Here is a 17086-nt window from a genome sequence, read left to right on the forward strand (position 1 = left end):
TCCACAGTCTGGTTTGTTCAAATGGAACCTTACGTACCGAACATGTGCTGCCATTTTTCGAGAGAAGAGGCTGTTTGCTGACAAGTCATTCTTGTTCATTCGTTTTCTAAATGCCCTGTTAGGCCTGTAGAGTCTAAGATGTAGCTCTTTGGGTTCGTTCGACCCTCTCCGAGCATTACAAAGTTTGACCTAGTTCGACTAGTTGGACTTAGCTGTTTCTGTAATGATTCTTGTGAGCCAACAAACACGTGATGAATTAAATGAGCACATGTTGTTCCCATCTGACGCCGTTTACACTTCCTGCATCATCTCTTTTCTTCCCATGTCATCTGGAGCGATGCGTGTTTGTGCTCTTCACACACCCCAGTCATGCTTATCACTCTGAGACAGACAGTCATGCTCTGTATCATATTATATCTCATTTTTGTGTGAATCTCTGTGTGCAGTGTGCTTAATCTGCTTGTGTGTGAGCATTTCTTTGATTGCATTCTACAGGAGACAGAGGTTCGGTGACACACATTTGCATGTTGCAAAAGTCGTATAAGTCGCACAAACAGATCATTTCCCACTATTCACACAGAAAGGTACATAAATGTTGAATCGTTTTTGTTGCAGGGCAGCTTTACTAAATCCAGCTGTGTGTCTGTTTAGGTTCTCAATCGTCCGTGTCATGGTGGACTAAAGTGCTTGAGTCGAAGCCACTCGCAGAACTGGAGTGGCCTTTTAGATGAGTTGGGAAATATCTTCAAGAACCTGAAAGAACTCCAGCTGTCTTTGGCTCAAGCGCTTCAAAGCACCCAGCTGTTCTTCAGGGTTTTTTTTGGTGTACTATCTTTAAAGAGTCAGTTCACATTCTCACCCAGTCAGCAAAAAATTTGCATCGTTTTACTTTGAAAGGTCAGAACTTTGCATCAATTCCTCTCATCCGTGAGAGGAACTCCTGCAGTTTTTCCACTCAAGGTGCTTTGTGTGAAAATACAATCAAAGAAGGTGACAATTTACAACTGCGTTTGAATGAAAGACTCAGTTTTCATTGTTATTTTTTCATTTTCTCATTATGATAACTTTCAACTGTTAAATTTGCTTCTTCCAGCAAAAAGAAAAGTCACGCTTGGAAATAGGACATAGCCAAAGACCCACTACGGGGTTAGTTCAGTGATTGACTATTAAGAAATTACACATTATGATTGTACCCTGATACCGACTCTGGACTTAGTGAGCTGCAGACACGGTGATCTCAGTGGGTAAAAATGCTCGAGTTCTGCATCCAGAAAACCCAGAACAGACACACACACAATGAGTCAGATTAGACTAATAAGCAAATGTAAGCACTCAGATTCAGCACAAGTGTGCAAAGTTTATATTTTGACTCAGATATGACTGGTGTTCCTTCTGTGTGTATGTGTGTGAGCATGCCAAATCTATTTCGAGAGCCTTGTGTGTGTATATGTGAGGTGATATTACGGCGACCTCGCTGTCATCAGTAATTTGCTCTGTCCAGGGCCTTCGGTAATGAGCTGCAGAGAAAGGTCGGGCCTGGAAAGCCTCCCTTACCGACACCAGCAGCAGAGAAAATGGGTCTGAAGCTAACTAGAAGAGCTAGTTGGAGCTAGTTGTACCATGTATTTCTGCACCTATGAGAATCTGTACCTCCTGCAGAATATTTCCCACCGTGCACCGAACTGGCATGTGATTTTAATTTCAACAGACATGAGGTGTCTGCATATTTTCTCTGTACTCAGTCTCATTAAACAGCCCCTTTTTCATATAAAAATCACACTGCAGTTGTTACTGGACCTCAAGCTGAAAAAGTAAAAACGCACTGTAGTTAGGTTTACCACCAAACTGAGGTCGTTCCAAAGCCGTTTTTTTCTCTAACCCCGCTGTGTCTGCTTGTTTCTCCCTCTCTCTATCAGCTCCAGAGGTTCTCGCCCAGAAGCCGTATAGTAAAGCGGTCGACTGCTGGTCCATTGGAGTGATCGCCTACATCTTGTAAGTACCAATTAAACTTCTTTATATTCCACTGTACAGGAAGCAGTTTCCATCAATCACCATGACTGACATCACCAGAAAGCACCAAAGCTCCATTAGCACCGGGTCATGGTCACGGTGGGAAATCTGAATTCTTGATGCCTTATTCATCATTAAGGTTGTGATAATCGTGTTCATTGCCAGAAATGCGGCCAAGTCAATCAGCTAAATACATTCACAGGTTTGCCTTGCATTGAGTCACATGACTGCTAACCATTAGCTTGTCCATCCGTTGTATACACGTAATGCTGTAGGGTGAATTAATTTTTTTTTTGAAAAAACCAATTAGGAAATTGTTAACTAAAGTCATAAAACCAGTAAGAAGTAGGGTCGTTTTCTCATAGATTTCAATACAATGAGACCAGAGAAGTTGTCGCCCCTAGAGGCCATGCAGGCTTTGAAATAACTGAAATAACCCGTGTCTAGACACAGGTATGAAGCAGTTTTAGGTTATTGTAATCGTGTTTAATTAGTGTGTTATTTACACCTTTGGTTTTCCTCCTGTGACATATTTTTACCAAATCTTCCATCTAACATTATATCAAATCTCTGAGTAGCTATTAAAGTCGTTTTACAAGTTCCCTTGGATGTAATCTTTGTAATTAAATAGAATGAAGGTCTTTATAACAGCACAACAAAACAGCCATTTTCATACTAGTAGTTTTCTAATCATCAGCTGGGCTATGGAGACCTGGCTCGGCCATGTATGAATCACAAAATTGAAAACACCTTAACTGGAAAATCTGTTTGTAAACATGCATTCCATTCACATCACATTTACGCTCATTAAGCGGATCTCCGTCTAGCCTTTGTCACCCTTCTCACCCTCGTCTGTGACGAGATTTCATTTTCATTTTCTTGTTTTTCACCAGTGTTGGTGAACAATGGAAACCATGTTTGTGTGCTCAGACTGCAATCTTGTTGTTGAGAACGCCACTGTTGGAGTTATTTTAAGGTGTATGTTGCCTCTGCATCTTCATTTATGTTTAACACCTGAGGAGCAATCAGAGAGCTCACAGTGGTTGAGAGGAAAGCAGGTGCAAACAAACTCACGTGACTCTCTCGCGCTGACTTTTTCTCTGTCTTTCTCCCGTTTTACGCTGTACTTTGTGGTGAGTAGTGCAGTAAAAGCTTTTGCTAGTAAAAAGCATTTGGTGGATTTGACAGCACAGTAGAAATGGCTGTGCGTGTGTATGTCCGTGTGTTGCTGTGTGCGTGCAGGGTAAAAGAAAGAGCAACTCCCTGCTGGCAATTAGCACAATTAGCGTTGGGATTCAGACCTTGTTAGGTTTTGACTGCTGCTCAGGTGGAAAGATCACATCAGGTAATCAACCATGATAATCAGCCAGGATCCCGAGTGCAAGTGTATTTGTGTGTGTGTGTGTTCGATGGAGTGGAGGGTCAGCCGAGTAACATGACAAAGTGAGTCTTTAAGCAAATGAGAAAGCAAAAAAAACAAATCAGAAAGCCCTTTTCCCCTCACGGCAGGCAGAGTCCTCCTTCCTCTCTGCCCGGTGCGTTTCCCTTTTATTCTTTCTTTCCGGTGTGTATTGATGGAGAACGGCATTTTAATGAGTTTTTATGAAAATCTCCTGGTGCATCCAGAACCTCGGTAATGAGGTGTTTTGGGCTGAGCGGCAGCTCTGCTGTTGCTCCGCTTTGTGTCGTTATGGAAAATCAAACTTGGACTTAAGTTCATTTGTGCTCATCAGCACCAAGAACCAGTAATCTCATGTTAATGCGATTAAGGCGATACAGCCAACTACCACTGCTACTACGCAGTCACAGTAATACACTGCTCTGAGCTCAAGTCCAGATGTGACAACAATACTGCGACACCACCTACTATTAATTCAAGTTTGCAAGTTTAGCAGGGGTACTGGAGGGTAGCAGAGTAACTGGAGTACTTAAATCTTGACTGCAAATTGTTCTTTGTTACCAGTGTTAAAGCGACCACTGCAAGCCACAACCTGCCTTCACAGATGCATTCTGAAGTGCGGACATTCCTCCTTTTAGATAGTACCTCGGATTTCCTACAGCCAGACTCAGTCAGCAATAATCTTTTACTAAGTTTTATAGGATGTATATTTTCTATCTTCACCACATATTTGATCTTTTTCTAAACCTAACCCAGTACTTCACAAAGTTGTTTTTAGCACCAAAGCCTAAACAGGAATTTTGTTTTGATCTGATAATGTATTTCAAAAAGTGGTACACAACTGAGGCAAGCTATCTTGTCATTTCTTTAAGCAGCCTTCGGGAATAGTTCTCCAGGCTTCCTGAAGGACATCCAAAGCTCTTCTTTGGATGTTTTCTGCCTTTTGTTCTGTTCTCTGTCGAGACGATCCCTCACTGCTTCAGTAATGTTGAGATCTGGGCTCTGGTAGGCCACTGTGTGTTTTTCTCTCCAGGTCTGCATTGGCAGTGGGTTTGGGATCATTGTCATACTAAACAATGAAGCCACTGCCAATCAGACTCTGACTTTTCTATGTTCATAATTTCATCAGTTGTCACAACAACACTGGCTGAAATTCTGCCCGGAACCACGACAGAACCGTGTTTTGCAGATGTCAGTAGACACTCACTCTTGTACATATTGATGGTGATTTAAACTTAAAATTTCAAATTCCTATTCATCAGTCCATAAGATCTGTTACCACAGATTTTTAGTCTAGTCTTGTGTAATTTGGTATACCAAAGCCTGGCTGTCAAAGGCTTTTTTATAGCACCCTTCCACTGAGATTATTTCTGAAGAATCTTCAGTGAACAGCAGATGATCACCTGCTGTAGCTAGTTTTTTTAAGCCTGCCACATCTTCTATTGTCCCCCACTTTTTCAGTTCCCTTGGATTTTCTTTTAAAGAACACACTGAACATCATGCTGCGATATACCAGGTTTTCAGCTAAATAGCTGTTTGAGAATCACCTTGTTAGTGCAACAATACAGGTTTATACCTGCCATTGTCTTTGGTATTCTTCATAGATTCATCTGGGAACAAGTGATGTGTTTGTGCAGCAGGCTGCTAGTAACAAAGTGCATTAAGATACAATTTAAAATGGGCTCTTTGCCAGTTTGTTGTCTGTGTAGAAACAACACTGGTTCGTCCCTTGGGTTATGTGCTTTATTATGCTTCAGTGATTCAGAGGTCAGCATTAAGTGACTTAACAAAAAAAAAGAATCCTCTGAAGATCATTGGATACAACAACTGAACTGAAAATGGGTGAAAAAACAGCCAGTGTAGAAAGGAAAATTTAGATTTTTTTAAATTACAAGAAAGTCTGGTTTCTTGGAAGCAAAATACAGAAAAATGAAGGGTGGGTGGATTTTTAAGTCAAATTGTGGTCTCTGCCATGAGTAGCAAAATCCTTACAGGCTATAAATCTCTAAATAAGGAGTTTTTTACCTTTTAAAAATTAAATATATTCATTTCATATTCAGGGATCCTGAAAAGAGAAAAAGAAAACCTGTCAAATTCATGTCTAGAAACACAAATCTGCCTGTGGCACTACACTGTTGCCTACATGTGAGGCATTTAGGGGACATATGTAAATTGTAGCTACAAAGATTAATCTGGGTTACAGTATTCCCTTACAGACACAGATCTAGTCTGTCTCTTACATACACATGTGTTTGCATTTAACACTATGTGTCCTAAGCAAGGCAGTCATTTCAAAAGGGTGACAATGAGTAAAGGGACTCTGTAGTAATCAGTGAAATCATTTATTAATGAAAATAAGTGACTGTTAAAGATTCGACCAAAAGAATAAATATCTCGTCTGCAGGTTGTGTGGTTATCCTCCATTCTACGACGAAAACGACTCCAAGCTGTTCGAGCAGATCCTGAAAGCTGACTATGAGTTTGATGCACCGTACTGGGATGACATATCAGACTCAGGTGAGGCCTCCTCTTCCTCCTCCTTCCTCCACCATCTGTCCTTCCGCCTCCTCGGTCCATCATGTGGCACATATGGCCCACACACCACCTTTCCATCATAGTCGCTGATTTAATCTGCATGGAATGAAAATATGTGAGAGTAAGTGTGCGATGTGTGGTTTCATCCATTACCAGCACAGTTACGGGCATAGACTGGAAGTAAAACCAGCGTTCTATTGGCTGGAAGTCTATTTCAGTCACCAGTCTATTGTGTTAGTGAGGATAAAATCGCATTTATGGACTGTCAAGAAAAGCTTTGTGTTTTCAGAAGTGTCAAGTTTCCTCAGAGCAAATAGAAATCACTCCTGCACATTGCTAGTAATGTAGAATTAACAGAGGTCAACTTGGCTGATACAGTGAAAACCAGATGGTACACACAGCCCACGTTCTCAGTAGAAACCAAACAGTGCAACATCTGACATCTGAAAACATCTTTCCCTGATCGAAATGTCAAAGATTTTCAGTGTCGCAAAATGTTTTGTGAGTGGGTTTTAACGTGGTAAAAAACAATGTGGTGTTTATATGTTTGGTTTGTTTTTCTCCCAGCCAAGGATTTCATCAGCAGACTGATGGAAAAAGACCCAGCCAAGCGTTTCACTTGTGAACAGGCGCTCAGACACCCCTGGTGAGAAACACACATGCACACACAAACACACACACACAACAGCATCACAAAAATCCATCAAATCAATATTGATATCGATGTTGATGTACATTCAGAAGTATTGACTAAGAAATTGTGTTTTTGTGTCGTTATATATATATCTCAGGATCGCTGGGGATACGGCTCTCTGCAAGAACATCCATGAGTCAGTCAGCCGGCAGATCAGAAAGAACTTTGCCAAGAGCAAATGGAGGGTAAATTTTGTTTACTGCAGTTTATTCTCTGTGGTTTTGGCTCTACTGCAATAGACTACATTACCCTATTACAGCTCCTCAGCCAACTGTTTTTAGAAGGTGAATCACTCAGCAATAAAAACCTGGCTTGTCTCGTGGGTAAGATCTACCTCTCAACAGCTATTTACCCCTAAAGAAGTCAGAAGAAATAAGAACAAACTTCAGATTTCAAACAATTCCCATGTTCCACAAATGAAAATGATTTACTAGGTCATTTTAACACAATATATTTTACCATAACGTTACCAGGTTATTGAACTCTGTCGTCATAATAAGGTATGGCTCAAGAGTTTATGGTCTCAGTCATTAGTTTGAACTCTGTTTAAATACGGCTAGATGTTAATTTTTTAAACAATAGTTCCCATTAGTGAACAGAAGGATGATAAAGCAGGGTATACTTTAGTGCAGACCTAAGTTGTGATGGCTCAGCGTGCATTGTCCCAAGGTTTCGTGATCAGATTTTCCTTTTGTTTCTATGCTCTTCACAGCAAGCGTTCAATGCCACTGCCGTGGTTCGGCACATGAGGCGGCTGCAGCTTGGCAGCAGCATGGGGAGCAGCATTGATGCGTCCAACGCACCGACTAGGCCGAGTCAGACGCAGAAGTCAGCCCAAAGCCAGAGCCAGGCGGGCCAGAACCAGCCGGCTCAAAGCCAAAATACCGGCCAGACGGCGCAGAGCCAGAGCACCAGCGCTGTCGCCAGCAAGATCTCTTCCATCGATAACAACATAGCAGCTCCCCACAAGGATTGTGAGTATGATTCAGTGGTGTCAGTGGCATCAGAAAGTTAAGAGAACATATGTGAGCTGTTCATAGGAGTATGTAACAGTGAATGAGCAAAATTTAGGGCACAGTGTGGGAGCGCAGTGCCTTGCAGTGTCTTCAGGATTTGGGACGTTATGAATTCCAGAAAAAGTGCATTTACCTGATCATACTGAATAGGTGTTCCACTTCTTTGGTTTAACAAACTCCTGGGTTGCTTTGGCTGTATGTTTGGGGTCACTGACCTTCTGTATTATGAAACACTGCCCAATCAATTTGAGCATGAGTATGTCACTGAACACCTCAGAATTCATTCGTCTACTTCTGTCCTGTGTCACATCATCAATAACCACTATTGTCTCAGTGTCACTGGCAGCCATGCACGCCCAAACCATCACAATGGTTCTGCTTTATAGATGATGTGGCATGCTTTGGATCATGAGCTGTTCCACGCCTTGTTCATACTTTTTTCTTGTCCAAATATATATGGACCTAACTGTATTTCTATAAAATACTGCTTTTCATTATAAAAGTCAAATGTGCTGTTTGAAAATATAAACAGCAAGATTTCTGGTTTTTTAGAGGGGTAGCCCTGACAATGGAGAGGAAATGTTAATGTAAGTACGGTACAGATTTACACTTAATACCTCATCTCAAAGATGGAGCAGTGCGGTTTATTGGTGTAGCTCTAGTTACATCTTTGAGATAGACACACCTCATAAATGGATTGGATTTTAGTGCAAGAGAAATGAACAGTGGTAAACCTTGTTCAGCGAAGATTGAGTTAGTAGACGGCAGGGCTTGTAATACAATTCTGAACAATAAAATTTACACTAAATTACATGAGCTAAGGGCCAGAACAGCGTTACATTTATTACCTACGTTATTTTGTATTTTTCCTCAACATATTTAGCTGTACAGTGCAAAAGCTGTTTCATGTCTTCACTTCTTTATCAAAGTGAAACTAATTTTATCTTAGTGATCCAGTCACTAGTGAGAAATGCAAGCCTGTGGTCTTCTACTTCTTTTGGAAATCAAGGAGGGATTTCAGTATTACAAGCAGCTGATGCAGCTTCTCATTCCCTTCTTTCAGGTGTCACTGCACCAGTCACACCCTGCAGCCTGGCATCTGCAGCCTCTTCTCCTGCCACGGGGACGGAGCTGAACCGGCCACACCCATCTGCGGTCCCCGCCCCGGTTCTCACGGAAACCAAGTGACGCCAGGTCCCGCGGGGAACCAGCTGGGAGGCCACGGCGCTGTGAAGCAGGGAGAGCGGGAAAGAAAGAGAGATCGAGGACGACCAGTGAGGAAGACGATCGCCCTCTTCTTTGTCCCTCCCTCTCTTCGCTTTACTGCCTCTCGGATAGGCCCCCCAGCCAGTACCCCGCCCTGCTCGTGGGAGAGCAGAGGACTTTACCGCCACCCCACCGATTCAAGCCACCATTGTCATACTGCACACCCACCAGGATGTCAGCGTAAAACTCGTCCTGCCACAGCCACAGCACACCCACGGTCTCACACTGGGGATGTTCACACAGTTGGCTTTGATTATTACCTGATAAAAGGTTGTCCACTGCTCCACCTGTGAGCTGCAGTTGGTGGTTCACGGTGGAGCTGCTGGTGTCATACAAGTTCAACCTTCCCATTCAATCTGATCTTTCCCGCATCAATTTATTTAGTTTTTTTTTCCGACTTAGGTTTGACTGTTGGCAAACGGATTGTTTTACTTTTATTAACTGCTGTTAAATTTAAAGACGCTATGTGTAACAAACATATCATTGTCAAATTGATATTGCTACCTTGGCATAATTAGTGTAACCAAATGAGACAATACCCAAGATGAACCACATGTAGTTCCTCTTTATTAATAGCTGTTGTTGTGTTAGGATCTAAATTAGAACCCAATTCCCATCATCGCCAGATGCTTGGTCTAAAAACAGCAAATCTCACTTCCTGTTAATCAAACACATCTCCCTGCCAATCTGACCTGGTAATTGTGGAACACAGAAAACAGGCGGTCGTTGTTTTTTTTAAACACAAATGATGCAGATGTAGCAAATTCATGTTGACAGTGGTTTATCCGTGTAAAAATGCCACACATAGCACCTTTAAGACATTTGTGTGTCCTTATGGGCTTGGTTCTCTGTTTGTTTGTTCGTGCTTTAAGAAGTGCTTTAAAAGTACCATATGACTGTTGAGATGTGGAAACATGAGTAAGCGCTTTATCTATTTTGCACAGAAAGGATCAGACATAGATTAGCTGCCATTCACATGTGTTTATCAGATTGAGTAGAGATTGTAAACCTTTATTGATTGGATGTCAGAGCATTATACAACTTGTTTATTGTCTGAAAGATTCTGATTTGTTTATTATTTTCTTACTTTATTAAAACTTTTATAATAATTGCCCTTTAAGGGACACACATAATGGTTATTATGAAACATGGAATAAGTTTAGGATAGAATTAGAACACATAGAGATAAGTATTTACTGGAAAACACGTCCAGGTAAAAAAGTCAGAAACTAAAGATGGATTGTCATTAGACTTCCCAAGGAGCTACAGGCAGCGCAGCATAGTTACTAAAAGAAAGGCCTGGTGGGTCCTCAGAGACACAATCCAGAATGGAGAAGCTGTAGCCTGCCGTCGTTCTTTATGTCTCTACCGAAGCCATGATCTCACCTTCTTTATTTGTCAAGCTGCACCCAGTCCAGAAGTGCTCAGGGAAAACTGCAGCTGCACTGTGCGCTGGTGAACACCAGTTTCCTGATTTAGTCTTTTTATTTTTGGGGTTTGTCACAGTCCGGCCGTTCCAGCCAGCATTGCAGTTAATGATCCAGGCTTCAGGACGTTAGCTGTGTCCTTACTGTAGTGTTGTGTTGGTGCGCGACTTCAGCATTGATAATATAGACCTGGACTTCTATTGACCATATACATACGTGGGCTCACTGCAGGCAACAGCAGGGCATCGATGCTTACTTTTGAAGCTTTTTTTGAAGCATTTTCAAGAAACGTCACGAAATGTAATTAAAGACTGAAAGCAGCGATTCACCAACCACGCTGGCTGATACCTGCAGCACTTTTCAAAGAAGTTGGGACAGGGGCATATTTCCTAATCACCACTTATTTCAATTGTTTTGAAAAACCTGGAGGCCGATTGCTGTAGTTTTAAAAGAAAAAATGTTTATCCCACTATTCTTTGATATTGGATTTCAGCTGCTCCGCAATGTTTCTGATAGCTTTCAGAAGCATTTCTGAACACATGCATGCAGTGATTTCCATTAAAGAAAAGCAGCAGCAGTAATTTGCAACTAACCTGTCCTATGGTGGCAGTTGATGATCTCTATGGACGGTTTATGCTTGTCAGTGTAGCCCTAAAACATATGCAAGTGTCCCCAGGTTAGGCTTTACCACCTTTTAAGAGATTACAGGGCTGTACTGATGTCACTGGTGATGCGTGCAACACCCAAGTCCAGGTTTTTTAGGCATTAATCTACTTTTCCAGTCGTTATTTCTGCCCCAACTCTTTCAAACTTTTTGCTGTTTTCAAATATATAATGATATATAATATTACTTCATGTTTTCTTTATGCTATTTTCAATTCAGTGCGGAGGTTAGGACATGGTAAATCAATGCATTCTCTTCGTTATTTACATTCTACATGTTGTCCCAACTTTTTTGGAAACAGGGCTCTAAATAAATGCACAGATCCACGACTCAGTCAGTATTTTTGACTACTAACCCGACTTTTGTTTTCTTCACCTAATGGAACTCTTGAACATGGCTAATGGCCTTTCCTGTCCCAGAACCCAGAGCTGTACAATGTAGGGTGCTCACTCACACATATCAGATTGTCATGTCTTTATTCGATGCAATTGTACCGATCCCTTTATTGAATTGTAGCCAAAGACTATTGCTTGGTAATGAAGACAATTTGGTTCATTCTGCAGTGCTTGACAAATTAGAACAAAACTAGCCAGATTTGAAGTTGTTCAAGATGGAAACTAAGGGCTTAATTATAGCTGCAAAATAACCTAAAGAGAACGTTTTGTGACCTTTTATCTTTTCAAAATCTGTTGCCATTTACATTATTTTTATTGCCTGAATTGTCTTGCTAAAAAACTGTGTTCATAGTGCTTGTCTCGATATGTGGCAGTATGAGGTGGGTGTGAGGCCACATTTGGATAAAATTTGGGTTAAGGTGAAAATGACAGTAAATCTACACTCACCGAAGTTTTCTCGAATTCATTTTTGGTTCACTGCACAGTTCTGTGTGTTAGACTCCATCTACCATCTAGTTTATCATCTCTTTTGCCCTCACTGGAAAGGATAAGGAGTAATGTTTCTAAAGTATTTCTGCATTTTTCCTATCGTCAGCTAATGACAAAGTCACACTAGGGTAAAAGTGGCTGAAGATTGCAGCATGTCCAAAATTACTGTGGCGATGTAGAACGATATTATGATCTTGCTTCCTTTGAAATGGTTGCTTCGAACACTGGGACCAGTCTGCAACCACTCGCAGTCAGCTGCCCCCTTCAAAGCAACTTTGGTGTGTCAGGAAGGCAATAAAATGGCAATAAGACCAAGTCAGTCTGCTATCAGTTTGTGATGGAATGGAAACAAGTTGGTAATTACATGCTGTCTGTTTGTGATAACACTCATTAACTTTGATAAATTGGTTAAAATTGCTAATTTGTTGCCATCTTCATACACAGAAATTCATCAGAACCTCATAGATTTGAAACAGACTCAGAAATGGCTCTATAAGTAATGACTTAGTTGCTGCATGATGGCAATTTATTCCAAAAATGGCATCGGTGCTTGGCAACCTTGCATTTATATTGGAATATAACCAGACTACAACCAGTTGAGACGAATCCTCTTGCAGATGAGTTGCACTCACTAGCACACTGACTGAGATTGATTGCAGTGTGTTGGCAATTTGTCTGTTTTTAAAGTGTGTTAATTTACACACCAATTATTTCTAAATTCTGCCATTCAGAGTCTGTGTTTGGAGACTGGTTGCTTTCGTCAGTAAAAGCAGAAAACTTGAAAATGCAAGTTCCAGGTCATCATCCTATTTTTCTCTAGCATAGACTAAGCCATAATCCCACAAAAAGTCCAAAACCAGCATTGTGTTTAATGTATCTTACCTAGTTTACAAAGTTCTTGCCCCATCTGAAGCTCTGACCCCAGAGTCCTTCCTTCTGTTGGTTTTTCAAAAATAAGATGTGGGTCCAAGTATGTGAGTGTGATGAAGCAAAATTTCCAGCCTAATCCAGCAGTGTGTCTAAGGTGATGTGTTTCTAATAGGTTTCGGCCAAAACATTATGCGCAAAAAAACGCCTGTTTTTGTAGGTGCGCTCGTTATTGGCTTTGCTTGAAGGTTGTTCAGGGGAAGAAAAATGTCATTTATAATCTTTTGAAGGATGACAACATAGAAATCCATCAGCTATAATACACAATGTAAAGTCGCAGAAAGACCATAAACTACTGATTATGTATTTTAAGTTCAGTTAGTCACATTATGGGATGTGGGCCCACCCCATATTGGAGAAATAAAAAGTCAGTATATCTTTAGCTTTTCATTCTGTCTGTGGCAGTGGGATATTTGACATTTTAAATACCCTTTTAATGGATAGAAGACTGCGAAAACCACTAATCATGCTGCAGTTCTTGTTTATAAAACTACAGTCTCCGCAGAATGTACTGTTTTTCAAGCACTATAGGATAAATTGTAAAACTTGCATAATATATGGTGACACTACTGATGCATGCACTTCTCGGTGTCATGAAGACTATTCATTGGCTGAAAACACTTCTGTTACTTTATGCACAATGCTGTAGCAACCAAGCAAGTCTGAAGTTCGATGAGTATGAATATTTAAGGAAGCGTGGGTCAGGGCAGTCAAAAAAGAAGCAAACTTCTAATGTTTGAACTGCTGCACACATGCCTGCGCACAGATAGTTGAGATTTCTGAAGGTTTGCATTTATTCCAACACATTTTTCTGAGAGGAAACTAATCCGACTGTGACGTCAATGTATACCGAAGGGAACTTTCTACCGTGTAAGGGCTTTATTCCAATGACCACCTTAATCTTATTCTTCACTGTTATCGCGTCGATTTACCCATTGATTGCTATGCATTTTTTAAAAACATTTGAAGTGTGTTGTCAATGTTTTTTATTTCTGGAAAGCATGATCAGGAAACAAAAGAAAACATCAGCAGCTCTATTTAAATCTATTCAAGACCATTTCACTCATTTACCTATTATTATTAAATTTGAATGAGCTACATTAGGGATTTAAGAGGTTGTTCAAAAAGGTTAATGAATTAGGAATACCGTTCATTAAATGTGAAGTCGTACACTTTAGCTTGGACGTGTGGGCTTCTGAATGTGCTGTGAGGCAGGCAGAGGGTTCAGGTTCATGCTCCTCTGTGGTTTTATGTCTGCTGTTTTTGTTTGCTACAGAGAGAGAGAACATAAATGTAATCCAAATGAGTCTTTCCATGCTACTGTAAATAGATTGTGAATACTGATGATCATTTTCAAGGTAATATTTACGAATGCTTTGCTGTACAGGCATGTCTGAGTGAGTGAATGAACGAGTGAGTTTGCAAGGGAAGTTGATTGTATCCTCTATGGAATGTTTTAATGTAAAAAAAAATGTAACAAAAAAAAAGCAGCTTCAAGTCTCCTTTACTTCCCGACTTTGCGGTTAGCTTTCAGAAACTGTCTGGCAGCACGCGACTGCTATCAGCAGAGCTGCACAGCGCAGTTTAATGCCATCAGTGTTCCACCATCACTTCAGTGTCAGTCCAACTAAAAAGGTGAAATCATCGTTTACTGAACTCAGGCTTACGTTTTTGTTTTTTTGCCATTCTAACGGGAGAAATCCAAAGCTGTGAAACACACTGTTACGGACGTTCGCTCTCTCCACTTTAAACTCACCATCCTTTGACTTTTCTTTCTTTCTTTTTTTTTTATGAAGAAAAAAAACTGCACCTTCATGAAAAAACACAAGCATGTTGAAAAAAAGTGCTTCAAGATTTCAACTTTACCATGAGTGTTTGCATAATCTTATATGCCCTTGTATGATGTTCGTATCTCTGTATTATGTGAAGACGTACACAGGTTGAGATGACCGGGTCCACAAGAGCCAAGCAGAGTATTTGTTCTAACTGGCAAAATTTACCCCTGGAATTACTTACTATTATTATCACTATTATTATTTGCTGGATTAACTATGTTTATTACTATGAAAGTTGCTTTAATTCTGCTAATTAGAATGACTGTGTTGTCATGTGACTGGAAGAAAATGCATTTATATTGCCCTTTTTTCAGGTTTTTATTATGCAAATTGAAAATACACTAAATAGTGGTTGTGTCACTGAATTTATACTTAAAGCTGGTTTTAGTTGTATGGAAGTGAAATGTATTCAGAAGATGAGCAAGATGACTTAAAATCTCAAAAAGAGCCTTTCATTGCTTGAAAACTAGATTTTATGGAAGCAGTAGTTGGTCATAAGCTGAGTTTCATCTAGGTTTTTTGTTTACCGGTAGGTTAAAAATTTGCAGTGCATTGTGGGGCAAGTAGTTTCTAATGGATGTTGTCAAAAGCATGCTAGCTGACCTTTTTTTAACACGCGGAAGTGTTTGGTGTGTAAGGAGTTTCTGAAAAATCAATGAAGAAAATTAATAGTAAATTTAGGAATTAGGGATTACTATTAAGCTCCGTTCAAGAAAAGTGCAAGTGAATGCATTTGCACTTATGTGCAATTGTGTTTGAGCATAGAGTTCTCATCTAAGGCATCTAAAAACTGAATCAAAAGTGCAAATATAAAGAACTTTTAGTTTTATGATTTTAAAATGTACTATGTTACCTTACCATATGTGCGTTAGCTTTTTATTTAGTTTGGCTAAGTTGATAACGTATATTGTGTAGCTAAATTCTCTGATACTTTCCTTACTTATTTGTATGTCATAAATGCAAAGGCTAGAGAGTTTAAAATATATATATAGCTACTGACTGTGTGTTGTATGTAGACTAATTAGCGGGGGTGGTTTTACCTAGCTAAAGTCTATACAATTGTTCAGTAGCATTATGTTGAAACTTACAAGGAACTACAAGCATGTATTTGAATTGTTACCAACTATTTCAGTGTCCTCTTAGACTGAAAAAGTTGTTAGACTTTGTTAGCATTAGTAAATGCATTAGCTAGCTTTGGTTTAGCTGATGCTAAAAACACTCCACCACCTCTAACCTGAACAGCTAACTGACCAGTTGAGAGAATCTCTCTCGCTAAGATTTCTTTGTAGGACTAAAACTCTACACATGCTGCTCTTTGGCCCCTGGTGTCTCCCTGTAGGTGTCCTTGTCCAGAGCCTGCTAATTTAGCTGGCTGTATTTACTCTCTGCATGTGACCACAACAAACTCTCATCCTGTGCACTGTCGTTACGTCGACGATGCTCTCACCTATCGGAGCGGCCACTGCCTGCCGCACTTAAATGTGGTGTGATAATGATGATTTCGATGATGATGATTTTCTGTTGATGGGGCTTGTATATCAGATGCCTTTGACAATCATGTGCACATATCAGAGTTACCATAACAACACAGGCCAGAGCGACTGATTGTGTTTTGTTTGTCTTTTCTCCTGGAATAAATCCTGAATGATCGTAAAATGACTCTCTACTCTCATTTACTCTTTTTCTCTGTCTGTTTGTGTGCATACTCGACAAAATGAGACTGACTTATTAGCACTACACAGTGTCAGAATGACAACTACATTCCTGCAAATGTAAACACTTTCGACTGTGTGTTATCTCTCCATATTTAAACACTCACATACTCATGAATCTGGAACTAGAGCAAACACTCTTTACTACAGTCTGACTGCATGTAATGTATATGCTGTACAGCAGATGGCTTACACACAGAGGACAGATCTTGCAAACACTAAAGGCACGCCTTGCCTTTCAACAGATGTAACTGTCCAGCATAAAAGTGAACACTCTACTTGAACACGTTCTCCTTTGGTTTACACTCCAGTTATCACTACTTATTGGATGTCCTCATGTGTCATTGCAACTAAGGGTTCAATAAAAGTGCAGAAAAAACTTTGGAAATACAACATATCACTCTGTATTTTTGTAGTAGTGATAGCTTTCACTACTACGGGCAGCACGGTGGCATGGTGATTAGCACTGTTGCTGCACAGCAAGACGGTCCTGAGTTCAATTCCACCATCAGGCCATGGTTTTTCTGTGTGGAGTTTGCATGTTCTCCCTGTGTTTGCGTGGGTTCCTTCAGGTACTCCGGCTTCCTCCCACCGTCCAAAGACATGCAGTTTGTGGGGATAGGTTAATTGATTAATCCAAATTGCCCACAGGTGTGAGTGTGAGCGCAAATGGTTGTCTGTCTCTGTGTGTTAGCCCTGTGACAGACTGGCGATCTG

General features: G+C 40.5%; 1 protein-coding gene across 1 annotated transcript in view; it reads left to right on the forward strand.

Moving 5' to 3' along the window:
- camk1da (calcium/calmodulin-dependent protein kinase 1Da) overlaps positions 1 to 16316 on the forward strand; it is an 82618-nt gene extending 66302 nt beyond the window's left edge. Inside the window, exons 6-11 of the mRNA XM_026146036.1 lie at positions 1917 to 1992; positions 5814 to 5926; positions 6512 to 6590; positions 6736 to 6823; positions 7351 to 7612; positions 8718 to 16316. Coding sequence (XP_026001821.1) covers positions 1917 to 1992; positions 5814 to 5926; positions 6512 to 6590; positions 6736 to 6823; positions 7351 to 7612; positions 8718 to 8842 — 743 coding nt within the window. The 3' untranslated portion in view covers positions 8843 to 16316. The remainder of the gene's footprint in view (positions 1 to 1916; positions 1993 to 5813; positions 5927 to 6511; positions 6591 to 6735; positions 6824 to 7350; positions 7613 to 8717) is intronic.
- The last annotated feature ends 770 nt before the right edge of the window (positions 16317 to 17086 follow it).

The sequence above is a fragment of the Astatotilapia calliptera genome, chromosome 17, assembly GCF_900246225.1.
Source record: "Astatotilapia calliptera chromosome 17, fAstCal1.2, whole genome shotgun sequence".
Lineage (NCBI taxonomy): Eukaryota > Metazoa > Chordata > Actinopteri > Cichliformes > Cichlidae > Astatotilapia > Astatotilapia calliptera.